This window comes from Doryrhamphus excisus, chromosome 16 (assembly GCF_030265055.1).
Source record: "Doryrhamphus excisus isolate RoL2022-K1 chromosome 16, RoL_Dexc_1.0, whole genome shotgun sequence".
In the NCBI taxonomy this organism is placed as follows: Eukaryota; Metazoa; Chordata; class Actinopteri; order Syngnathiformes; family Syngnathidae; genus Doryrhamphus; species Doryrhamphus excisus.
In genome coordinates, this window is record NC_080481.1 from 13,359,044 (window position 1) to 13,384,015 (window position 24,972).

At 41.4% G+C, this 24,972-nt stretch overlaps 4 protein-coding genes across 6 annotated transcripts; 2 read left to right on the plus strand and 2 right to left on the minus strand.

Moving 5' to 3' along the window:
* On the minus strand, positions 1-12,880 carry kcnk15 (potassium channel, subfamily K, member 15). The gene is made up of 5 exons (XM_058052165.1): positions 12,725-12,880; positions 11,484-11,565; positions 10,857-10,956; positions 2,389-2,767; positions 1-1,930 (listed from the first exon to the last, which is right to left on the minus strand). The coding sequence occupies exons 4-5, from the start codon at positions 2,669-2,671 to the stop codon at positions 921-923; spliced, it is 1,293 nt and encodes a 430-aa protein (XP_057908148.1). The 5' UTR covers positions 2,672-2,767; positions 10,857-10,956; positions 11,484-11,565; positions 12,725-12,880; the 3' UTR covers positions 1-920.
* ogfr (opioid growth factor receptor) lies at positions 5,113-9,566 on the plus strand. Its single transcript, XM_058052164.1, has 7 exons — positions 5,113-5,444; positions 5,886-5,951; positions 6,045-6,126; positions 6,207-6,285; positions 7,153-7,219; positions 7,303-7,451; positions 7,533-9,566. Exons 1-7 carry the CDS (start codon positions 5,313-5,315, stop codon positions 8,596-8,598), a joined length of 1,641 nt encoding a protein of 546 aa, XP_057908147.1. The 5' UTR covers positions 5,113-5,312; the 3' UTR covers positions 8,599-9,566.
* Positions 9,879-20,757, plus strand: col9a3 (collagen, type IX, alpha 3). 2 transcript variants are annotated; one of them, XM_058052162.1, is made up of 32 exons: positions 9,879-10,168; positions 10,634-10,702; positions 11,792-11,827; positions 11,986-12,057; positions 12,166-12,219; positions 13,214-13,249; positions 13,364-13,387; positions 13,523-13,576; positions 13,859-13,912; positions 13,983-14,024; positions 14,102-14,158; positions 14,231-14,284; positions 14,388-14,441; positions 14,512-14,565; positions 14,669-14,722; positions 14,840-14,893; positions 14,971-15,024; positions 15,118-15,171; positions 16,069-16,122; positions 16,208-16,252; positions 16,331-16,384; positions 16,487-16,540; positions 16,852-16,905; positions 16,989-17,060; positions 17,387-17,422; positions 17,575-17,619; positions 17,685-17,717; positions 18,083-18,229; positions 18,305-18,359; positions 18,456-18,638; positions 18,721-18,798; positions 19,674-20,757. In XM_058052162.1, the coding sequence occupies exons 1-32, from the start codon at positions 10,103-10,105 to the stop codon at positions 19,856-19,858; spliced, it is 2,037 nt and encodes a 678-aa protein (XP_057908145.1). In that variant the 5' UTR covers positions 9,879-10,102; the 3' UTR covers positions 19,859-20,757. The 2 variants fall into 2 exon arrangements, with proteins under 2 accessions (XP_057908145.1, XP_057908146.1); XM_058052163.1 differs by lacking the exon at positions 9,879-10,168 and having other exon boundaries at positions 10,663-10,702; positions 13,369-13,387.
* LOC131104692 (uncharacterized) lies at positions 19,414-24,752 on the minus strand. Of its 2 annotated transcripts, none has more exons than XM_058052168.1 (7): positions 24,235-24,752; positions 23,324-23,802; positions 23,166-23,256; positions 23,001-23,088; positions 22,752-22,914; positions 21,684-21,825; positions 19,414-21,066 (listed from the first exon to the last, which is right to left on the minus strand). In XM_058052168.1, the coding sequence occupies exons 2-7, from the start codon at positions 23,794-23,796 to the stop codon at positions 20,965-20,967; spliced, it is 1,059 nt and encodes a 352-aa protein (XP_057908151.1). In that variant the 5' UTR covers positions 23,797-23,802; positions 24,235-24,752; the 3' UTR covers positions 19,414-20,964. The 2 variants fall into 2 exon arrangements, with proteins under 2 accessions (XP_057908151.1, XP_057908150.1); XM_058052167.1 differs by having other exon boundaries at positions 19,415-21,066; positions 24,066-24,752.
* Between the last annotated feature and the right edge of the window lie 220 nt (positions 24,753-24,972).

A 24,972-nucleotide genomic window follows, 5' to 3' on the forward strand; every position in this document is an offset into this window, starting at 1 on the left:
CAATTTAACACACCTCCATGTCATGTTTTTTTCAAAGATATTGGGAGGTTTACTGGTAACGTGCTACATATTGTATCAGTTATCTGTTACATCCATTAAATAGAAAACAGTGTTTACATTGCAGTGCATTAATGCTAATCAAAGGCCCCAATGATATGTAATACAAAGTACTGTAAGCTGTATTAAATTCACTGAGCTATTAGGAGCCACATTTCTCATGTGCTGGGTCTAAACTCATTAAGGCTTTCTAAAAATAAAAAAAAAACACTATAAAAGTATACACTCATCTGTCAAATGAGACCCAATACAAAGCAGAATATGTGCCTTGTAGTAGTGTTGATTGACATTGGCACAGAAGTATACCGCATCATCATCAATAGTTGTTATATTTTAATCCTTTCATTCAAATAAAAACAAATATTAGAAAAATGTTGGCAGAACATGCAAACTTTGCACAGAAAACAAACTCACTCACTTATCTACCACCAGTGAGTACAATCACAATAATACCTCTGACAATGCCAACCATAGCTGAAAAATCATGTCTTCCACAGGCAGATTCAAGTTCTTGAACCTAATTAAATGATGAAAGTAATTTCCGACGAACTCTGAGACCCAAGCGGATGCAAGAATCACTGTGAATGAATCACTTATGTCACAGAACAGCTGTACAGAGCTTAAGAAGTGCTGTCCAAACATATAAAATGTGGATTAGAAGACATTGTATATCTAACAGAAGCACTCATGCGTCCACATTGTGTGCTAAACATTAAATTCAGCATGCGCTTGGCCAACGTGCAAGGAAAGCAGCAGCTTATGTAACTATTGTGTGACCTCAGTATCTCTTTACAAAATAAAATTCCTTCCTGAATATTCCCAAACGAGGTACAAATTTCAAAAAAAGCAGACCTCTTCTGCTTTCACAATGACTTCCTTCTTGGACGAGGGAATTGGTGGAAGCAATGCCCCGGTGAGTGTGTGCTTCCAGGGGAAGAGAGCCCAGTATTGTCCCTGGAGCCTACGGAGCTGCTGTGGATCCTATAGGAGACAGAGTTGTAGTAAACAGAACCAACATGGCGGCCTTTGCGTTGGCCGCGGGCCACGAGAGGACTATCACAAATGCCCAGGCGGTAGCAGACGTAGGAACAGAGAGAGCTCAGCCTCGACTCCGCCTTCCGTGTATCTGCCGTCACCTGAAACTGCAGCCTGTGTCTGCAGGGGCTTCTCGGCCCTCTCTCGTGGTCCTCCGCTGAGGAGACGAGGTTAGTGCGGCTGGTTCCTTCCTCCATTGGGAGGAAGAGTGGACTCTGGCTGTGACTGTACCCCATGTTGTGTCTGTTTCTTCCCCTTCGGTCGTTTCTGCTGTGATCGCCCACAACACGGAGACCCAAAGCCCGATCCAAAAGGCCTCTGTCCCTCTTAAGTGATGCTCTTTCTTGAGCATCTCTCTTCTCATCTTCACTGTTCATGGTGAGGAAACGAAGCACCACCAAGTTCAGGAAGGCCCCAATCACTGTAAGCCCCACTAGTATGTACATGAAGCTCAAAACCACGTAAGGGGTTTTCTCCTGAAGGTCCTCCTTTTTCTGCAGGGCTACAAAGTCACCAAATCCAATAGTGGTAAGTGTGATGAAACAGTAGTAGTACGCATGGAAGAAGCTCCATCCCTCAAAGTGTGAGAAAGCTGCAGCCCCCACACAGAGTGTTCCAATACAGGATAGGAAGCCCACTATAACCATGTTCTCCATTGACACCTCGGTGAGTTTAAAGCCTAAACACTGCTTGGTCTTGTGGAGGAGATAACGCACAAATGTGTTCATCCTCTCTCCCAGACTCTGGAACATGACCAAAGTCAGAGGGATGCCCAGAACTGCGTAGAACATGCAGAACACCTTTCCTGCATCTGTGCCTGGTGCTGCATGGCCATAACCTTCAAAGGAGAGGCAGCTTCATGTCAGTTGGTGATGACAAGTAATGACAATAATTTTATATTTTATACTATGGTTACTGGGCGGCACGGCGGTCTAGTGGTTAGTGCGCAGACCTCACAGCTAGGAGACCAGGGTTCAATTCCACCCTCGGCCATCTCTGTGTGGAGTTTGCATGTTCTTCCCATGCATGCGTGGGTTTTCTCCGGGTACTCCGGTTTCCTCCCACATTCCAAAAACATGCTAGGTTAATTGGCGACTCCAAATTGTCCATAGGTATGAATGTGAGTGTGAATGGTTGTTTGTCTATATGTGCCCTGTGAGGTCTGATATAGCAAATTAAATAACTAAAATATTACACCAGATCTCAGTAGGACGCAGTACAAACTACAATAATAAATAATACAATAATAAACATATGGAAATATATCATATGAATTATATGTAAATTCTATCTTACCAATAGTGGTGATGACTGTAATTGCAAAGTAAAAAGAACCAGCAAATTTCCACTGTCTCCCGGCGCGATGGGGCTCCGCTTGCAGCACCACCCTCTCGATTTCACGGTAGTCCTCCTCAGAGAAGCGGTACTTCTTCTTCATGTCGTTGCGCTTCTGCTCCAAGATGCGCCTGCAGAAGCTCTCCGTCTCCGACTCGAGCGCGTCGAAAACGGCGGCGCCCACCAGCAAGTAGGAGAACATACAGAGGATGAGCGACAGTGTCCGGACGTTCTGCTTCTTCATCCTCGCTGCTGTCGTGCAAAAGTCTGCAGCGGGGGCGCAGTTACAGGTGGCAGCGTGCTTGTCTTCTCATTGGCGCTGCAGCCTGTTGCACGAGACCTTGATGCAGAAGAAGAAAAAAAGCTGAGACAATCGTTTTGAGCCGTATTTTGCACTGTAAGTCTGTAAACGCTGTAAACGCTAGAAGGTGGGGAGCACCATGGACAGCGACAAGGCAAAGTTTTTACAGTATTTTTCATTATATTAATAATTTGAGAAAAAAGAAATAATTTCCTTAACAACATTGACATGAAAGGCGGCACAGCGGTCGAGTGGTTAGCGCGCAGACCACACAGCTAGGAGACCAGGGTTCAATTCCACCCTCGGCCATCTCTGTGTGGAGTTTGCATGTTCTCCACGTGCATGCGTGGGTTTAGGTTAATTGGCGACTCCAAATTGTCCATAGGTATGAATGTGAGTGTGAATGGTTGTTTGTCTATATGTGCCCTGTGATTGGCTGGCGACTAGTCCAGGGTGTAACCCGCCTCTCGCCCGAAGACAGATGGGATAGGCTCCAGCACCCCCGCGACCCTCGTGAGGAAAAGCGGTAGACAATGAATGAATGAACATTGACATAAAGTGTGTTTATTGTGGTCTTAAAACTAAAGAAAATATGTCATTTACTGTGAAAATCTTATATGTACTACTGGCTATATTAGGTCCATAACGTCCGTTTTGGATTTCACAATGCATTTATTTCTAGTCTTATTATTTTTAGTCACTGAAAACCTGAATGAAAAGCAGGTTTAGCCACCTCTGCTGGGTCCCTCCAGCGGCATCTGCTGTCGACTCCCTCTTCTGTGCCCACAGAGGTGATACAATATCAGTGTGCAAAACGCCGGTTTCAAACGTGACACAAACACTCACTCGTCACACTTGTCGCTTGTCACACATGCATCATCCGCAGTCCGACGCAGCCCCACACGCAACGAAAGTTCCTCCTGCACTAAAAAGTCTGCAAGGTACTCATCCCCAAATTCTGCCTACGTTTGCAAGTACAGCGGGTTGGGACCGCTGCCTGATGGATGCAGGCAACCACTTTAGACACCCCTGCTATAAACAATTAATTACAGGTCGGAATCAGACTGTAGAAGGTAAAACCCTATTGTCTATCTGGCCTTATATAAGAGTGCCCTTGGCCCATAGGTCTTATATACTGCCACTCCTCTGTAAAGGTCTTCGTGCTTTTATTGATGGTTCCTTTCAACGTGACACACAGATAGGTTCAGTCGTTTAAACAGCTTTATTTCAGCTCTGGAAAGGCCAAGACATACTTACCCCCAAACCAGATAGAAACAGTTTGCTTGGACTATTTTAACTCTTTATGCTTCACTCCAGTGCTGGCTTCTCCCAATTGACAGCCTGTTGCTTTTAGAATTCAGGATTTCACATTTTTAAATCTCTTTGGACTTAATAAAGAAACCCTGACCTTGACTTCGAGCTAGTGCACTAAAGCCCAAGTCCAAAGTCTCCAATTTGCACAAACCAAATGGTTGTCTCAAATTGTTTTAGTCTTGCTATATAATAAAGAACTATCCCCCAACATTTGAACACAGCATAAGTGATGAAGCAACACCACTAAATAGCCACACAGGATGCAGGCTGAGGCCTTTGGTTTCCACAGTAACCAGGTCTAAAAATAGAAAGTCACACCAGAGGCAGTTCAACAATGAATCTACTCCTGCCATGAGACTTAAATCTATTTATAGCGCTGCCTTGCATCAAAGCGCCCCACCAGTTCATGTCATCATGGGTTCACACCACTAAATCTGTCTTTGTGCCACTGGTGTATGTATGTATGTATACAGAAGGTATACAGTACATTGTTTTAGAGTAATATTCGATTTGTCTATTAATGTTATTTTATTCATAATTACTTGTCAGATTCTGGACTTACCGTGCACCACATAAATATTGGAATTGTGGTATATGGATGGCAAATACAAATACAGTACAACAATGTGTGTTTATATTTAATACAAAACAGTGATTCAACTGTGAAATGTGTGTGTGTATATATGAAAATTATTGCTTACTTGTTGTTTAAGTATTTTATCTTGGACTTCTTGCTTGTGTGTGAGATCTAGCATCAGCTTATTAAATGTGTGTGCAAATTCCCTAACACTGCACACATAAAAAAACACCGTTCTAAATAAAGTGACGTCACAAACGAAAGCCAAGCCCTAGCACAAAGTTCATTACACAGCTCAGCTTGTATTGCATTCAATTAAATTATATTTATGGGTCAATACAAAATACAAATAAATTGTACACTAAACGTTCAAATATATTGTATATTGTGGTTAATGTTGCCATTGTTAAGTAAGGACAAAACTGGTAAAGGACACTGTTGCTAGTAAAGTACGTACTATGTTGTGTTTTTGATTGTGGGGGTTGGGTACTTAAACGCCCACTCGAGCACCTGAAGGCACCATCGCCGCCAAGAGCAGAGCAGATCGGAGAGAGGCGATGGCGGCCTGCAAAGATAGGCTGGTCAAGACTGTCCCCGTCTAACCCGAACGTGCCAGTGTAGCTGGATCCATGCACATAGACGGTGGGGAACAATCTCGGATAGCTTTAGGTGGTTTCTGCCGTTTTGGGAATCATGGAGGACGACTGTGTGTGTGATTACGACTCGACCTGGGACACGGAGAGTGATGGAGAGGACACGACCGGAGATGGTCAACCTCGTCGGTCCAACCAGGACAAAAACAAATGTAGTTGGACTTTGGTATCGGTGAGTGCTTCGTTTTACTTAAACATTAGCTCAGTAAGATGATACCGTGGGATTAAAAGTGGCGACTTGGTTAGACTGTTGCCGCTGTGTTGGGTGCAAAGCTAGCTAGTAGCTACTAGCTAACTAGCTTAGCAGGCTGCTCAAGCTAGCTTACTTTAGTAACTCACTGTTGGGGGGGTGGGTTAATTTTTTTTTAATATTTTTTTTCATTTTAGACTTAATGGAGTGTTATTAGTTCTGCATACATAAATAGCTGTCAAATATTTTGTCATAAAAAATGGACCAGCTTCACCGTAACTCTGCTTCACTTACATAACGTGAATGGTATAATTAGGCCTACATGTCTACACATTGAAGTGCTGTCATATGCAGTGTAGTAGAACATATATTATCACCTTAAATGTTGGTAAAAACATATTTTCCCGTCATAATGGTTTGCAGTGGCATCACACGCCCAGAAACATGAGGGCAGCAAAGGACATGCAGAATTACAGAAGAGGATACCCTGTAAGTACTGTAAACTCTCTTTTTATGCTCCGCATTCTTCAACCACCGGACTCTGTGTGTTCTGTCATGCCATATATTTTTTTTCTCTGTCAGAATCTTGCAGACGACGAGTGCTCGGAGGACAAAATGAACAACTTGCAGTTCTACCTCAATAAATTTCCCTCTGCACCAGATGGTAGGATATTTCAATCACACCACTACATGATGCCACGGGGATGCATGTATAATAACCTGATATTTTCTTATGTGACACAGATGTCTACATTGAGTCCTTCCTCAAAGAATGGAAAAATGACTACAAAAGGCTGGAGAGAGTTCACTCATACATTCAGTGGTATGTGTATTTCCTTTTGAATGTATTTGTCGTCACTGCATTGTAGCATTTGAGGATACACGGTGAGAAAAAAAACTGAGTGCTTATGTAAGCTGCTCTCTGGATATACAGTACTTGGCTGCCACAGTCCCCTTTCTTGCTGTCTCATTGAAATGGATTTATCATTTTTTTTGTGTGCTGAACATAAGTCATAGTTCTGTATGAAACATATCTTGGGCTGTGTTGTCCTCTCATTTTCCTTCAAAACAAACGCAATCATGTCTGCAGTGCAGCGTGTCTTGCAAGGGTAGCAAAATAACTTTAGTAAGGCGTTTGAAGAACAAATACCTTACGGAGTAAGGAGCTGAGCTAAGACTAAGTCTGAAATCGCACTGAATGTGGGAATATTTTGTCACGAGTGAGCTGAATATTTTGATTTTCACAGAAAATTACTCTAAATGTGGCAATATTTACAAAATCAGTTGAATCGAGAAAACTCAACACCACCATTCAGACAAGTTAGTTTCACTTTGCATGTAGGATATTGGGTTCTATGGGTACAGCGGTAGTTCCCCCTCACTGTCCCCCGGACTGCTGTGTGATGCTGCAGGGGGCTCGCATGGGATGGAATTTACCAATGTCCCCATAGAATGACCGCACTGTAGTTTAGGCTTTCATCCACTTGCACATTGGATTGCGCGAGTCAATCGACAATATGTCTAGTGAGTCATTATCATCTTAAGCCATGCATTTTTGCTTGCTTTTCATTATCATATACAGTATGAGCGGCATATGTTTATTTGCACAAAACTTGGTGGATGGATGCGACAGTGCAAAAAACGACATTGGTCAGTAATATGTAGCTTTTTTTTCCTCTTCTAATGTCAGGCTGTTCCCACTCCGCGAACCAGGGGTAAACTACATGGCTTCTGAACTCACCAAGAAGGAAATTGAGGTGAGTTTCGCATGGTTGACGTTCCTGAACTCTGCAGCCTTTTCACTTTGACTTACAGTCTGCACCCTGTGTTCGCCCCACAGGCATTTAAGTGTAATGAGGATGCCAAAAAGAGGCTGGTGGAGTCCTATGAACTCATGTTGGGCTTCTACGGCATGCGCCTAGTTAACAAAGAGACCGGTGAGGTGACACGAGCAGACAATTGGAAAGAGCGCTTTGGGAACCTTGAGCGGTAAGTCTGATATTTTTGTGACAGTAAATTTTTTTCATATGAACTCTCATTTCACCCCTAAACCCGTCGCATCTCTTGTAGGAACATGCACAACAACCTGCGCATCACTCGCATCCTGAAGAGCCTGGGGGAGCTGGGTTTTGAGCACTATCAGGCACCGCTCGTGCGCTTCTTTCTTGAGGAGACTCTGATCAAGAAGAACCTCACCAGTGTTAAACGCAGTGTACTCGACTACTTTCTGTTTGCGGTTCTGGATAAACAAAAACGCCAGGAGTTGGTGCGCTTCGCCTACCTTCACTTTGAACCAAAGGATAAATTTGTGTGGTGTCCCAGGAAGATTCAGAAGCAGTTCAGGAAGGCAGAGAAACAATCAGAAGCTGTTGGCAATGGAGACTGTCGGGATGACGTCTATTCAAGGGCTAAAAGCAAAGATGGAGAAAAGGGGGTTCACCTAAAAGAGGAGGAACTGGACAATTCAGAAAAGGCACAGAAAGAAACTGAAACACGTAAAGACAAAATCAAACAATCTGAGTCAACGTCTCATCCCAAAGCAGATAAAATGACTGTTGGAAATGGGACCAATAGTCAACCAGAGACCAATAACAGTTTAGGGAACAGCAACGAGTCTGCTGATGATGTTGATGAAATGGATCAATCGCCCACTCCAGACACTGTGACTGTAAAAACTGAGCCAACTTATATCGAGTTTAAATCTACAAACAGTTCACAGGACACCATTCACGAACCCAACAATGTCATGCAAATGGATGAAGATGCGGGCATAGAGGAGCCTCCGAAGAAGAAGAGAGAAGAGAGCGTGACGATGCAGAGCAACGGCATCTCAGCTGGAGATGTGGGCACCGGCCAGGCAGAGGGGAAGGCTGGTGGCAACGCAGCCTCTGGCCAAATAAGCTCGCCTGCTCAAACACCTCTTAAGACTTCAAAACATTCACCCTGTCTGTCATCGGGGAGGGAAGAGAAGATCCCAAGGACTGATTTTACTCAAGTGCCAGATAAAGATGACAAAGTGTCAGAGGCAAACGGGAGCAGTCATAAAAAAGGGGACGAACAGACAACTGAGAAGTCTGAGGACATAGACATGGAGTCAAACCCCTCTAGTGTAGACCCCAACGTGGGTAACACATGAATAGTTCCTGTATTACCTCAGCCCTACTCCAGTGCTTTTCAGTCTAAATGGTTCTCTCCTAACAAGAGTTATTGGTATTGTTCAGTTTTGAGGAAGAACAATTGCTGTCCATTACTTTTCTTGGAGTTGTAGTATTCTACACACATCAGTGTTCTATCTAGAGATTGACACTTTGTTGAATTGTTGCCCGAAAAATTAGCAATTTGCAACCAACTGAAAAATACCTGCCAATTTATCAATCAATACTTTGCATTGTTAATTTAGAAAAGGCAGACTCATTAGAGTCTAATTATATGGCGAGTGACATTTAAACTTATACACAATGAAATCACAAGCTAAAGTAGTGACTGATGAAGAATTTTTATTTTGTTTCTATATTGTAGGTTATGATTTTCATTTGAAGGAATACTATAAATTGACTCTTTACTTTTGTCTGCAACTCCCTCACGGAAAAAAATTATATTATGATTCACATTTAATTCCTCTATTGGATCCAGAAATCACTATTGTGAAATTAAATGAAGTGCTGTTTTTTTTTTGTTAACTGTCAATCAGTACTTTCGCAAGAATATGTTGTTTTGCACTGAAGAATGATTTTGAAAGGTTTTTGTTTCCCTTTGCGGGCTGTCTTTGTGTTCATGCTGGACTCATTGTCACAAAAGGTGTCTTTTCAGTGATGTTGCTTTCGCACGACTGGGAAATCGACTTTTGGACATCAGAAAGCCTTGCCAAAAATGTGATAGACTGCTTGATTGTATTTAAAATAATTTTTTTGTCCTTGCGTCACATTTGTGAAGCCAAGGGGCTTGTTTTTTTGTTTTTTTTCTTTCCTCAACACTTGCACTTAATTTTAAATATGAACTGCCTGATTTAAAGTTAAGATGCTTCAGTTCTTTGTATGTGACCTTGCTTCCAATTGAAGACCTGGTTGTTTAAAAGCAGAATAAAGATATTTTCTGACACTTGGATGAAACCTGGCTGTCTTCTGGTGGGAGGAGTTCTTGTCAAACATTAGTCTGTACGATATTGCGTACAAACTGCTATCACTGAGAAATGCCATAGTTTAAATAAGTTTCTTTTAGACCTCAGGCCTGTATTTGTAAACTCTGATGGAAACTATTCCACAGAAACTCCCTGCTGTCCATCACCACAGCTCTGTCTTCTAATTGGTCCAAGTACAACCCCCCCAACAAAGCTTGACTATTGAAGCCCCCGCCCACTTCACTGATGTGCTGAGTGGTCCCTGCTCAACTTTGTGCGTCCTCCTCCTCCACCAGCCCTACTCGTACCCTGCCCCGGAGCACAAGTCTAGACTGAGCTCAGCCCCTTCCTACTTTGTGGAGGTTCAGCTTTATCTGGGGACCAGGGGGGTCATTTAGGAGCTTGCGCGTCTTCAGTTGAACGAAGGTTCTGTTGGACACTAGGGGGGAGTGAGCGGCAACCGGCGGCTGGGATTTGATCTTTTCTGCGTTAAAGTCCGCCTGGAGAGGTCGAGCTCGGAGTCATGACGACCATCTCGGCTTTGTGGGTGCTATTACTGTGCCAGCTTTTGACAACCTCCTCTGGACAGGTAGGGTTTGGCTAATGGCGTCAATGTTCTCTTTGAAGCAGGTGACACACCTTGTAGAAGTATATATTGTATTATAGGTATATATATATATTTATAATACCCTCTTGTATGATGGAGATGTGTGGGCTTTTTTTTTTTTTTTTACTTGCAGTGTTTTTTCATGAAGCCGTGGAATGCGAGGGGAGCACACAATACCTCCTCTGTTCATCCAGTCCACCACACAAGCTCTTTGGATAAATCCTCACTGAAATTATTCTTTTTTTTTTTTTGTAATGACGCGTAAAGTCAGTAGTGGTATTAGTAGTATTTCTCAAATATTCACTATTTTATACACAAGCGGTCTTTCATCTGTAATGTAAAATATGTAATTAAACCTGCACAACGTCGCTACAACAACTTTTTATCCCTGTTATGATGTGTACCTAATGATTTAAAAAATATATATATATATTTTATATGTTGCAGAGACCAGGCCCCCGAGGGTCTGCTGGGCTACCGGGGCCACCAGGGCCCCCTGGACGGGATGGCACGGATGTGAGTTGACCCAAAGCATGAACACTTGTTAAACTTTAGCAACATCTCCAACATCCCCAGTGAGCACAAATGTTTGTTTTTGTCATCTACTAAAAACAACTACATCCTTGCATTATAGCATATTTCCATGTTTTGTGTAGGATAGTGTTCACACCTTTCACTGGTAAGCTGGAGCCTATCCCAGCTGACTCTGAGCAAGAGGTTGGATGCATCCTGAACTGGCCACCCCGCCTTTCACCAACAACCATTCGCACCTATGGGCAATTTAGAGTATACAGTTAGAACCTGTAGCAAACCCACACAAGCACTTCAAAATTTCACACAGATTCAAACCCAAACATCTCCTGAGGACATTTGTAGCAAAATTTTGTTTTGTTACAGTAGCCCCTCCCACTGCCCAGCCCACAATTATTTGATGCTTAGGATTGTAGGCAGGGACAAGCAGGGTTTGGTTTCATGCAAAGATGGCAAACTTGATTTCATTGATGGCCACCATAACTGTATATGAATATTGCTAACAAATTAATGCATAACTTTAACTAATAATTTATATTTATTCTGATAGTACGACTGATAGTATATCAACTTCCTGTGTTTAGCTGTTAAACAATTTTTCTATGAAACTATTCTGCCACATACACAAACTATAAGTGAATGCACCCTTGTAAGGGAATGTGAGAGTATTTTATTTGGAGATATTTGGGTTGCAGCAGTAGGGTGAATGCACACAGAGGGTCCATTCATGCATTCCCCAGCTGTGTGAGACCATCCAGACTCTCACCTCACACCTCCTCCCTGCACCTTCATCCCCCTCCATCCGAACCAGCGGCAGGGTTTGTTCTTCTTCCAACGCCTGCAGAAACCTAACATTTTACCCCACCACACACACAAAGGCTTCTGTGAGATTGAATATATATATATATGCTTGTCTTCTGTGCCAGATGTGGAAATTAAATTTAAATGTCTTAATTACTTTAGTACAGCTGGGATAGGCTCCAGCACCCCCTGCTACCCTTGTGAGGATAAGCGGTTGAAAATGAATGAATGAATTACTTTAGTTGTGTCATAATGTATTTATCTCACAAACAGGGCAGACCTGGACCTCCTGGAATGCCAGGGAAAGCAGTGAGTATTCCCTACGATTGAAATTAAAAAGATGCTCCAATAACCTGTTATCGGTTATATCTATTAAGTACATAGCAAATCTTCGCCACATTATAATACATATTAAATCAGTATTTGTTATATTTCTTGGTTGATCATATTCTCTCTGTTCGCTACAGGGCCCAAAAGGGAAAGCAGGAATATCGGGAAACCCAGGAAAACCAGGCTTGCCAGGACTTCCTGGGGTGGATGTAAGTGCCCAAAATCAACCTGTGTTGTTTCTGGACTTGATCTAAATCTTCTCTTAAGAAAATGACAACAGAACATGCAATGTGATGATATACATCTTTTCTTTTCAGGGTCTGACAGGTCCTGATGGTCCCGCCGGGAGGGACGGACCAGCAGGGGAATCTGTAAGTGTGTCATGGGTGTTGTTGGCACATTAAAAAAATAATAATTTCAGCTTGGTTGCAGTGTATATCTGCAGGTTTTAGCAGAATGGAGGTATGAGGCCTGTATGACCTCTGTCAAGCTAAATTTGTCAAGCTGGCTCAGCCTTATGGTCTGTACACTTTTAATGAGGGATCAGAATAAGATTTATTTCAGCTGCCTCTCTAATCCTGCACGGAATGCCATTCTTTCTACCCCTCTCCATTCTGTGAGAGTAAGGGTGATGATTATCTGTTGTTTACAGGCTACATTTTATATTTATACACATACATTATAAGCGCAATAGAAATGAGAATTGAGATAAAACTCAAAGCAATTCATATAATTAGCCACATTACTGAGAACGTCTGTACCCAATCACTCACACTACATATTAAGCACATTGTTCACAAGTACGGTACACAAATACAGTGTTGTTACTCTCTTTTCTGTATCACAACAACAAGAGCTGCAGCGTAACACACTTACCTCCATTTCTTGGTGCTTTTAAAACACTTTGCAGTCATCTCCTGAATGTCGGCGTCAGTGTGTTAGCTTTGCATACCGAGGAATGCCGTGGATGCCTTAAGTGTAACATCACTGTGATTATTTGGACCTACAAATACAGCAGTGAGAGAGGTAAATAAAGAGTAAGTGGGTGACAAAAGTGTGGGGATGGAAAGTAAGTAAGTAAGTGGATATACTACCTGGTTTCACACACAGCTTGCTTTCACTATTTTATTTTGCCATACTCGTTTTTGTGCCTGAAGGAAAACTCAGTAGTGTGTTTTTTTTGCTTTTTTTGTTGCATCATCGTTTCTTATGGATGTGCTGTAATATAAGATAACTGTCATAGTAAAGTTTTTAGTTGTAATTTTTTGGACAATTTTCAGTATATCGGTGCCAATATACAATTTGCTCTGATTTATTCAGTTGCTGTTTTCTGTCTGATTGTCACCTTTGCTTGTCTTTCCACAGGGAGAATCCGGACCTCCTGGGCCACCTGGACCTCCTGTAAGTAGGCCAACATACTGTATAACCTCAACCAAGCTCCGAGTCGGCATACACAGGCTGGCACGATTTAAAGCAGTACTTTGCCCCCAGTAATACATCTTGTATTTTCCATAGGGCAGAGGGAGATCAGGAGCTCCAGTGAGTATAAAATCATTGTCGTCATCTTGTCATTTCTAGGAAGTTCTTTTTATGACTCCGGAATTAATATACAGTACTTACCACACCCAGAACGTACTCTTAATATATTTCATCGTTGATGTCTTCTATTTCCAGGGTTTACCCGGAACTAATGGCTTGCCAGGAGGCGTCGGACCTCAGGGAGCTGTGGTAAGTGTTGTCAGTTCGACATCCTGCAATCGGAAATAGATAATGTAATGTGTCTTTATATAATTCGATATTTTGATATAATTCGGCATTTGAGTGCCGAACGAGTCACCCCCACCAACCAAATGGCTGATGTGATGCATAGTTTTGTGAAAGTGTTTAAGGGATCACATGATTTGATAGTCTATCCATTGGATTCTATGTACACTATACTACACTTGTACCACACTTTCAAAACTGCTGAAGTGATGAAAATACACTGAATCTTCTTTATCATTTTATCAGGGTGCTGAGGGTCTGCCAGGACTTCCTGGACCTCTTGGTCCTGATGGGCCTCCTGTAAGCGCAGTCCTCATTATACGTGTAAAAGTGTGGAAAATTCTGGAAATAACATTTCTTCTTTTGTCAGGGTCTTCCTGGTACTCTTCATGACCTTAGTGGTGACCTCCTGGTAGGATGGCAATTATACACTTGAATGATGTTGTGTGTCCTCTGCAGGATGCTTACTCAGTGCTTATCTGTTTTCAGTGTCCTGCCATCTGCCCACCTGGTCCTCCTGGTCCTCCTGGGATGCCAGGATTTAAGGTGTCTATAGTACTGTATATATATTATGAGTATAATTGCAACACTTCTATACAGAATTCACTCTTCTTATAGGGACACACCGGACATAAAGGAGACAAGGGAGAAGTTGGCAAAAACGGAGAGAAGGTGAGTGTTTGACTTAAGGCAGGATGATCCTACATGCAAAATATGGTGGGACTCTAATCTGGTGCCGGTGTTGTTTGGTATACTAAGTGTCACGTTTCTGTAGGGTGACCCCGGTCCGCCTGGTCCACCAGGTTTTCCTGGCACAGTTGGCCTGCAGGTAAGGACTTTTCATGTTCATCTTTACATGTTTTGTGATTACCTCAATATGCTGTGGTGATGTTTTTCAGGGCCCACGTGGTCTAAGAGGTTTGCCAGGTCCAATGGGCTCTGTGGGAGACAGAGTAAGCGACTGTATTAATGCAACTTCATTTGAAAATCAAACACTTCTGATTTGTTTGTAAAGAGTGTGTTCCTTCTGCTCTTACACTCGTCTTTGTTTTGTAGGGCCTGCCAGGATTTAGAGGCAAACCTGGCATCGTCGGTATCATCGGAAAGACAGTGAGTCTCTTTTTGTCGCTGAAAAACTGAAATAAAAAATCTTGACATTTTGGTGAACAGAATGAAACACTGGTCCCATCAACGAATAGCTGCGTGTGTTGTATCTGATTTTTCTAGGGTGATACTGGAGAAAGGGGTCCTCAGGGATTCAGAGGTCCTAAAGGAGAAATTGTAAGTCAAAGAGATGGAGATTGGAGGCTCTGCATGTGTCAAGATATCAAAGTGAATTTCTGTTGTCATTTAAACAGGGTAAAATTGGCCCGAAAGGAGCTGTCGGGGGAGCAGGGCCCAAAGGGGAGCCTGTAAGTTACCACCTGATGAAAATGCATTCTTAAGGTATCAAATAAATACGAGATAAGAAGCATGCATGAAGATAATATCTGATGTCCTCACAGGGGATTCCTGGCAGAGATGGCAAAGATGGCACACCTGGAATGGATGGTGAGAAGGTAAGTGTCAGTGTTTAAAAGCATCAGCTAAGCTCGTTAAAGAGACTATATACAATTTGCTCTAAATTACATTTTACAGTAAACCTCGGATATATCGGACTCGGATATATCGGAAATTCGCTCACAACAGACAGATAAAAAAGAACCAATTTTTCTGTAATGCATTTCCAATAAAAATTCATTGCATATATCGGATTTTTTATAACGGATTTCGCCTATTTCTGACAAAATCTCCAGTTTTTTCGCCGTTGATTCGCCGAATCGTGACAGGCCGCTATACGACGTCATTTGCAGCGTTGCCTGCGCGTCCAGGTACATTGGAAACATAGTCAAGGAAGTGCCTTTTTATAACGGATAAAATCCGATTTACGCATATCCCGGATATAAATCCGATATATACGTAAAACGGACATTTTCCGGTATACGCATATAACGGATTTCGCTTATATCGGACAAAACCAGTGGGAACAATTGAATCCGATATATCCGAGGTTTACTGTATTTCAACAGAAAACCACAGCCGATAAGTATATGTTACCAATAGTGATTTAAAAGAACAGATTGTACAAAAAAGTGTTGATATTTTTCACAATTGCAAATTATAATGCATAAATGATATATTCATGGCTGCCACTCATGGCTGTTGTTACTTACATATGTACATGTCTGTGGTTGACAATTTTCTGTCATGTTGTTACAGTTATGGTAACTTAGGTTACGATAGAACTCAATGATTGCTGAACGCTAGTAGCTAAACTTTGCCAAATTGCTATCATTCGCCGACAACAAACACAACTAGTGCGTGTGTTACGGCGCCCCTATAAGCAGCTGGGGAAACACGGTCCATACAGTCGCTTTAAGACTGATGTTCCAGTCACAGTTTGTGTCTTTGAAAAGGGTGATGCTGGGCGCCATGGCGTAGTTGGAGAGAAAGGACCCAATGGACTTCCTGTAAGTTCTAACAATACATTTGTGTCTCCTTGGTCCAATCATCAATATACCTTGTTCATATGTATGTATTTTACTGCATTTATAGGGTCTACAAGGAAAGGCTGGTGCCAAAGGATCCAAAGGAGAAGTTGTAAGTTTGGAATCCCAATACAAGACTATGAATCTGAGGCATGAATGTAGGGCTTATTATCCTCTTCAATTACACCAGGGTGATGCAGGAAAGACTGGGGAGACGGGACCCTCTGGAGAGCCAGGTATTCCTGTATGTATCCGGTGGGCATTTGGGCTATTAAATCTCTCCTAAAGACCATTTCTAACGATATGATGACTGGTGTATCAACTCCCTATGTCACCCTTCCCGTAGGGTGATATTGGCATCCCAGGAGAGAGAGGCATAGCAGGACCCAGAGGAGTGGCTGTGAGTTTGTGGTGATGCTACACTGACAACATTAAACAAAGGACGATAGATTGAGAATCAATTAATGTCTAAAAAAAGCATAATGTTAATATATGAAAAGTTAGTTGGATATTGGTGTAGTCAGTATAAATAGATAGCCAGGGAATACCATGGAAGGTGGAATCCAATTACAAAGAAGTCTTTGTGGTTGGTCGCAGACCTTGGACAGAGAAAGAAAAAGACACGTATAGCATACAAAAACATCTCACAAGATCATCATGTCAATTTTACGACACATTATTGTTACTAATAGTAACAATGTTTCCATGCAGGGAGGACTTGGACCTGTAGGTAACCCAGGATCTCAGGGAGTGAAAGGCTTCCAGGTCGGTGCATACATCAGTACTTTTCTTTTTTTGTAAATATTGTGATCATTATCAGCCATTTTACAGAGTTGTATGCACTACAGGGTGTAACAGGAGCTTTGGGAGATCCAGGTCTTCCAGGTCCAACAGGAATTCGTGGAGAATTTGGAGAAAGGGTGAGGAAGACTTGTCTGATTACAGGATATTTGTCATGGGCATCATAATATAGGACTATAAATGTCAAAAAAGTGTCTTTAGCAACACTGTGGAGTGGTCAATGAGCAGCTCATCTAAGCTCTGTGACAGTGGAATGAAGTCGAAACGTTGCCCAGGGAGTTCTGACACAGAGTGGTCTACAGCCCAGAGGGGCAGAACAAAGATGGTCTTTATACGACTCCTCGCTCCCCGCAACCTGCCCACCTCACACCAAACCCCCACCTCCTTCCCTCTTGCACAAATGTCTTGACATTGCACTCATTTATGCTATTTTTTTTTTTTATAGGGGCCAGTGGGCGCTTCAGGAGCTAAAGGAGACATGGTAAATATTTTTAAGTGAAAGCGAGTAATGCTTAGTAAAACCTCAAGTTTCTAACCAATCTGCATTAATGTGTCATTGGACATGGACAAACTCAAATCATTTGATGAGAAGCAGAAAACACACTATTGTCTGATGTTCTGCTGTAATTATAGGGCGTAGCAGGAAGTGATGGTTTACCTGGAGAGAATGGGGAACCTGTAAGTATCTAAGTCAAATGTTTAATGTGGCACATTTATGTTAACATGATGTCCTTTATTTCCAGGGTCATTTTGGACCAGTTGGACAAAAAGGAGAGGTGGGCTTGATTTATTTGCTGCCATTAATTTGTATGATCGAGCAGTCGAGTCACCCCCATCAATCGAATTAATGATAGTCTTATCTGTTTGGTTCTTTGTTGCCATGCTTTCATTAATAGAGTCACTGCACATACTGTGTCACATTCCAAATTTAATGGGATTAACTAGAGACAGGCGCTGTTTCTTCAGCATCCCTGACATCTTAACTGGAGTAGTATGAAGCTGCAGCACAATTTGTGTAATTAGAAGCTTATTTTCTAAGATTATTTGACAGTTATTCTCCATGGTTGTTATTTGGAGGATAATTAGCTCAAGATTGGAGTAAATTTACAAAATATAATACTTCCCTTTTCGATGACAACAGCCTGGGAAGCGAGGAGAACTGGGACCCAAAGGTGTGTCTGGGCCACAAGGGGAGATCGGGGCAAGAGGTCCCCCGGGAAAACCAGGACTAATGGGCTTCCAGGGAGAGCAGGGTCTTCCTGGCATTGCTGGAAAGACAGGTGTACCTGTAAGTGTTCTTATTTGGAAGTCTGAAGTGAAGGTTATCAAAAACAATTGCAAATGTGTCAATATTATTTTTCAGGGTAAACTGGCGAGTGAACAACACATCAGAGAGTTGTGTGGCTCAATGATCGATGGTGAAGATCTGCATTCAGCGTGGTCTACAATTCTTGTTAATGTGGAGAGAAATATAAGATGGAAACTAACCCTCTGTTGTCCTCCCCTCATCCCAGATCAGATCGCACAGCTGGCTGCTAATCTTCGCAGACCTCTGGCCCCAGGGATGGTGGGCCGACCCGGACCTGCTGGACCCCCAGGACAGCCAGGAGTAGCCGGCTCCATTGGTCATCCAGGTGCTCGTGGACCTCCAGGATATAGAGGCCTGCCAGGAGAACTTGGAGATCCTGGTCCCAGAGGTATGACACTTGAAATCAATATTATTTAGTGGAAGCGTGGCGCTCATATAACTTAAAAGCTTTTAACTATTTGTTCAACAAGGTGATGTTGGTGAGCAGGGTGATAAGGGAACCATCGGCAAAGCAGTTGAGGGCCCCATTGGAGACCAAGGCTACCAAGGTATGTGGTTGTCCAAAGTGTGGACTGGGGGCTATTTTTTTTAATTCATGGGCGCTTTGCACATTCCAAAAACTTTTGAAAAATTAAGTTGCGAAAAAATGATGACAATAAAATCAAAATATTATGGGTATAAAGTTGTAACATTATGAGAAAAATAAATGTTTAAATATTTGTAAAATAACAAGAATGGAAAAATTAGCAAACTAATACACTAATAATACGCTTTTTCACCTGTATCAAAAAGAGGAGATGCAGGATGTTTTTTTCGTGAAATATTTTCAATTCACGTCACGACAAAAGACTCACAACCCCACATGGACTCTGGGGAAACAGCCAGGGGAAAAAACTCCAGTCTACAGAGTTTTTTCTAATGAGTGTTTTCTAATGATACTGCCTAAAGCAGGTATTCAACAAGGGTCCAAGCACAGACCCCTGCAGCGCTCCATGACTTTTACATGCAGAGTCTCACCAGGGATGGACTTACCATAAGGCAAACACAGGCAATTGGCTGGGGTTCAGAGATTTCCAGGAGCCTCGAAATGTGTCAGAAAAAAATGTTTTTTTTCAGCTGAGATGAATAAAGTAGTTTTTATGGATGAAGCTTAGAGTGCCTCTTTTAATTACAAAGATGTGAGTATTAAAGTGATAAATACATTTTGCCCATCATTCACAATCCTTACGTGAAACATGAAGACACATTTCTTTCCCTTTTCAGTGCATTGTAACTCCAGGAAACAAGTTAAGGTGACAGAAAGAAATATGTGTTCATGTTTCGCATCAGGATTGCGGATGATGGGCAAAATTCCCCCAAAAGTCCAGTTCCCCTTTAAATACATAAATACTTGTATATGACAATGTCTGTGTGCTGCCCACAGGTCTTCCAGGAGTGCCAGGAATTGTTAAAGATGGCCGTGATGGATCACCAGGTGATCCAGGTGAGTCTGGCGAACACGGCAGGGTGGGTAGAACTGGGCACCAAGGACCTCCTGGACTCTGCGATACAACAGCCTGTCAAGGAGCATCGGTTGCTGGGAAATCATCCAACCCCAAAAACCATTAAACATCACTTCCTGCCACCTGTCGCCATCCACGCCAACAACAAAAGGTGAAAAAAAAAAAACAAAGGATGGAATTAAAGACAAGAGTGGTCGCAGAAATGCCCTCTTTTTTATGAATATGCTTATCACAAGATGGAAGGGAAACATCAGCAGGTGTGACATTTTGAGAGGAATATCAAAGACGTGATGTGACTAACAGCAACAAAAATCAAGACGCCGTCCATATAAAAGGTGGATGCAAGGGGGGGAAAAAAAGACCAGACATCAGGATTCCACCCAGGACTTTCAGATTTCAAAAAAGTGGAAAAATGAAAGATGATGAAAGTTATATATGTATAAAAACCTTATACATGTTGTCCTTGCCCCCATTACTAATGACCATCATGGTCTACTCTGACAACAATTGTGTGCATGCAGCATGGCCCACAGACGTAGCACCCAGGTGTTACCTCAGCATAGAAACTTCTGTGTTAAACATGCAAACAGGTGCAGTGGGCCTCTGTAAAACAGCAGAGTATGTACAATCAAAAATAAAGGACAAACAAGCAGGTGGCCAGAAAATATTTGTGTAGATTAATGGAAGCAAGCTGAAACCTTTTGTCTTTTTTTTTTTTTTAGTTGTTTATGTTCTTACTTGATAACAGTTGAATCTCTAGAATCGAATGCCAAATAAAACATGTGGATGAAGAAATCAATACATTGTAAAATAAATTCAATAACAGTTAAGGTACAGTTCTTTTTCCTTTTTTTTAAGATTGAATTCTGCAATGACCACATCCACTATGTGCTAAAGGTGCTGTAACTATTACATAAAACAATTTCATACTATTTATTATTTGTGGGTAACTGTTGTATGTACAATAAGATGACACGGCGACATGTTGTAAGAAAGAACAAATAAAGCCACTTTTCAGTAAAAATGTTACTGCTCTCTACATATGGACTGAACAACGTGCGTTTTAGAGCAATATGAAATATAAACTGTAAAATCAAACCAATCCAACGGGTAGGAATACTTGCTAAGCCACTGCTTCAAAATTCACAACTACATATTTTATCTAACTTGTTAACTGTTTGACTCCAATAACTCATAACTATTTGGAGAAAGTCATTGTTCGATTATATGTGGAACACTCATCTGTTGGTCTGTTGGTCCTTCACAGGAACTCGGCTGTTTACTAGTAAACATCTGGTTCTGACTTCCAAAGTTCTGAGAATCAAAATAAACATTGAGATATAGATAAGTTTCAACCTAATTTGTAGGGTTGGGTGATACAGTCATATGGATATATCATAATATTTTTGGAATGTATCACCATATATCGATATAATTAAATTCAACTGGGTCTTGTATAAAAAGCTACTAACCTTAACCTGTATTTATTGATTTATCTGGAACAAATTGTGCAATAAGAGCATTTAGTGTATACAAAACTAATATTTTTGATAGGTTAGTGGAAACGTGCTCCGACTCTAGTCCCACACTCAATGACACGTTGTTTGTACTCAACTCTGTTTGCGCTTCAGATGGTAGAACAAATTTGTCGTGTTCCCATCTTTTACTGGCAAACATTGCATATTATGGTCTCTGGCTCCGCTTCTGCTCAAACCAAACCTATCAAAACCAAACCCGCATGTATGTGAGAAGCCAATGTGTCGGGAAAACACATCATCAACTGTGCTTTTTTTCCATTTAAAATGATAATTCATACCGGACTAAGTCATTTTCTTATCATTGAAGACTTTATACCGGTATATAACAATATCACCCAACCCTACTAATTTGTCAATCAAATGATCAAACAAGATCAATCTGTCCAGACTAACCATTTGGAAGATATTCCCATAGGTGGTCCTGATGTATCTCAGGAAGTTACAGGTCTTCTGTAGTGTGTTGACTGTGTCAGTATCTGGTGTACACAGCGGCACCAAAGCATTCAACTCGTTACACAACATACGAATCTTCTTCCTGCATGACGGCAGAGACAAAGCCGATGATTCTTAGCTGCCAGAAATGTAAAATAGTACAATACCAAAGTACAGGACAACAGAAATGAGCAAAAATTACCACAAGGTGAACTTAATATCCACAAATATGTTGAATGCCTTATTATGTATGTGCAGTCAGCATTAGCTAGTTACATTTTTGATGTAATTACACTAAGTAGTATAAGTTGAGCGTAAACAAAATACAGCATTAAAATTATGTAAATGTGTGCTTGGATAAAAACAGGCAACTGTTTTTGGACCGTGGGAGGGAACCCTGACCAGATTCGATCCACCTCTTAGAGCTGGCTTTTTGAAGTGAACCACGGTAGCTGGCTTTTTGAAGTGAGAAGGTTTTTCTGACTATAATTGGTCAGAAAGTGTGGTGCTGGAAGTGTCCACACTGTGCCGAAAAGGGACCGAAGGGTTGCACACACAACACGGTGTTTAGCACACAAATAGTTATGTACTTGTGACCTACATATACTCCTCACTAGATGTCAGTAATGTTACATTATATTACATTGATGAGACAATAACTACCACAGGTAGTACTGTCTACTATATTGGGTAATATGAGTGTAAATGAGACTATAGGGGTGCTATTCCATGTCTAGAGGGCTCTAATAAAAGTACTTCAAAGTTTAAACAAATTTCATGTGCTCTAACTTGGAAAATATTGGATTTTTTAAATAAGAAATCCTCCTTTGCCTCAGTATCTTAGTAGAAATGTTCAAGTCCCAACTCAAAACTTATTTTTTTACACTTTAGCATTCAGTTCTCCTGCTCTGAAACTTTTATTATATTTGTTTTTGTTTCACCTTATCACCAGATCGAGAGATTATCATTATCGTGAGCAGCGTATCACGAATTGTTGGATACACTGCGAGTTCCCTATTTGGTACTAACCTGCGTAGCCTCTCATTGTTGTTGTGCCTCTCTCTTCTCTCTTGTTGCTGGCCTGACGGCAGTATAGACAGTCTGGCAGGTGTCTTCCTGGTGGTGCTTCCAGACGCTGCAGCCGTTTGAGAACGGCAGTCATACGTTGTAGATGCAGCACATGCTATATTCTCTGTGATGACACGTAAAAGCAAAAGGCATTGCTAATAATATCGATAAAATAGATGAAAATCAAGTGTAAAACCAGCTGATTCTCACCTTGTGACTTCCTGAAGCTGGCACTTTGAGTATTTTTAATAACCAACTCTGGGTGGAAATTCAGTGAAAATTCATTGGGGATTCCCACCTGGGATTATAACAGGATAACAGATTAACTTGTTTGTCCAAATCAACTTGATTGTTTGCCTGTCAGCATCAGATTACACTGTCTCTCAGGTCGTCTGAGGTCGTCCAGTCCTGCATTGGAAGTAAGATGAAAGCCTCTTGCTCCTCTTTCTGGTCCAGTGTCACGGAACTGAATCACATGCACATTCAATGAAAAATAATCATCTGAATCAATCTCCATACATGTTGAAGCATACCTATTAGAAGATACTGTGGTGCCACTAAGCAAGGCATTAAACTTTTTCTCCAAGCAAACCCGAGCTGATGATCTGCGTGGCCTCAGGGAATATTTGCAGCTTGCGGAGGATTCATGGACGTTCGTATTTTCCATCTGGAGTTTTGCCAGAACATAGTCAGGGACCTCTCCATAGGTACCTGGTGTTTGTTCTCCTGGCAACATTGTCTGATGGTGATGATCATCCACGTTGATGACAAAGGATGCTGTAGGATATTTTTCAACCTCTGCTGCAGGGTGAGCTCTAACATTTGGATGCTCATACTGGACCCCTGTGTGGTCTTGGACGATGTTCTGGAGCTGGATGTATCCCTCCACAGTCCGATCATGTTCATTTTCAGTCATTTCAACACACTCCAGCTGGATTAAACTGGCAGTTTGGCTTAAATTGCCAACAGTGTGGATAGTTGTGTAAAATGAATTTAAAGATGACATCCTTCTCTACAGAAGAGGAGATTAGTTATTTAGACCAAACATCACTGAGACAGTTTAATTACAGAAAACATGAGGAAAAGCGGTAGAAAATGAATGAATGGTTTAACAGGTTGTTCTTCACATTAGCCTTAACATTTAGCATTAGCTGTCATTACATGCCGTTAGAAAGTTAGCTAGCGTCACCGTAAACTAATTTAAACCTTGCACACATTTAAATAAAAACAGTCTTTATTGTTTTATAAACTAAAATAATAATAATAATAACTTACCTCTCCCAACCGGTGACTTTCTAGGTTTTAAACTTCGTGTTACTTATTTCCTCAGGTGATGTAGATCTCAGTACGTTAGCTTGGCATCGAGTGACAACTCAGTACTGTACTAATTATGAATAATAATTTTTGTTTTATTGGAAGATAATGTAAACATACAAATACGTACATTTAACGTCACTCTCTACCACTGATCAGCGCTGCTCCGACAGATCCGAATGTAATTAATGATGGGCGAATCCATACAATATATCCAAACTTCCGATACCGGCTCCTCGTGCTGTAACATTCTGATTCCCAAATCAAAATGTCGGTATTTTTGATACTTGAGGTAATGTTTGGCTGTTGAAACTGAGGCATGTATGAATTATAAATAAAGTTTTCATTGTTCCCAATGAAATGAGTTCCCAATCATCTTTTTATGCTTTTATTGTTGTATTTATTTAAAATACCATTTCGCATATCTGACGTGAGTTTGTCATCGTTTTTTGTCGATTGTTGTATATTAGCTTGGCTATACTGTACATCGCTGGCTACTTCAAAAGCAAATTATTAAATACATTCATTTCAAAATAATTACTGTATTAAGATATTTTTTGTAAGTTATTTTTTATGTGTTGTATTCTTTAAGTTATAATATGAGACACGATTTAAAATGTAAGTCAATTTACACAAAACATCCGTATCGGATCTGTATTGCCAATCGCAGCATGAATCCGTAGTTTCCATTCATTGATGCAAGTTGGTTTGGTGGAATTGTGTCGCCCCCTTGTGGTGAACCATCCATAGTGCACATGTGAAGAATAATAACACTTTAAACTTTTTCCACCATATTTCTGTTTTTTTTTTAGCTATGGTCTACAACATTTGATCAGCTGATGCTACTTCAACTTTTGCACCCAATTCT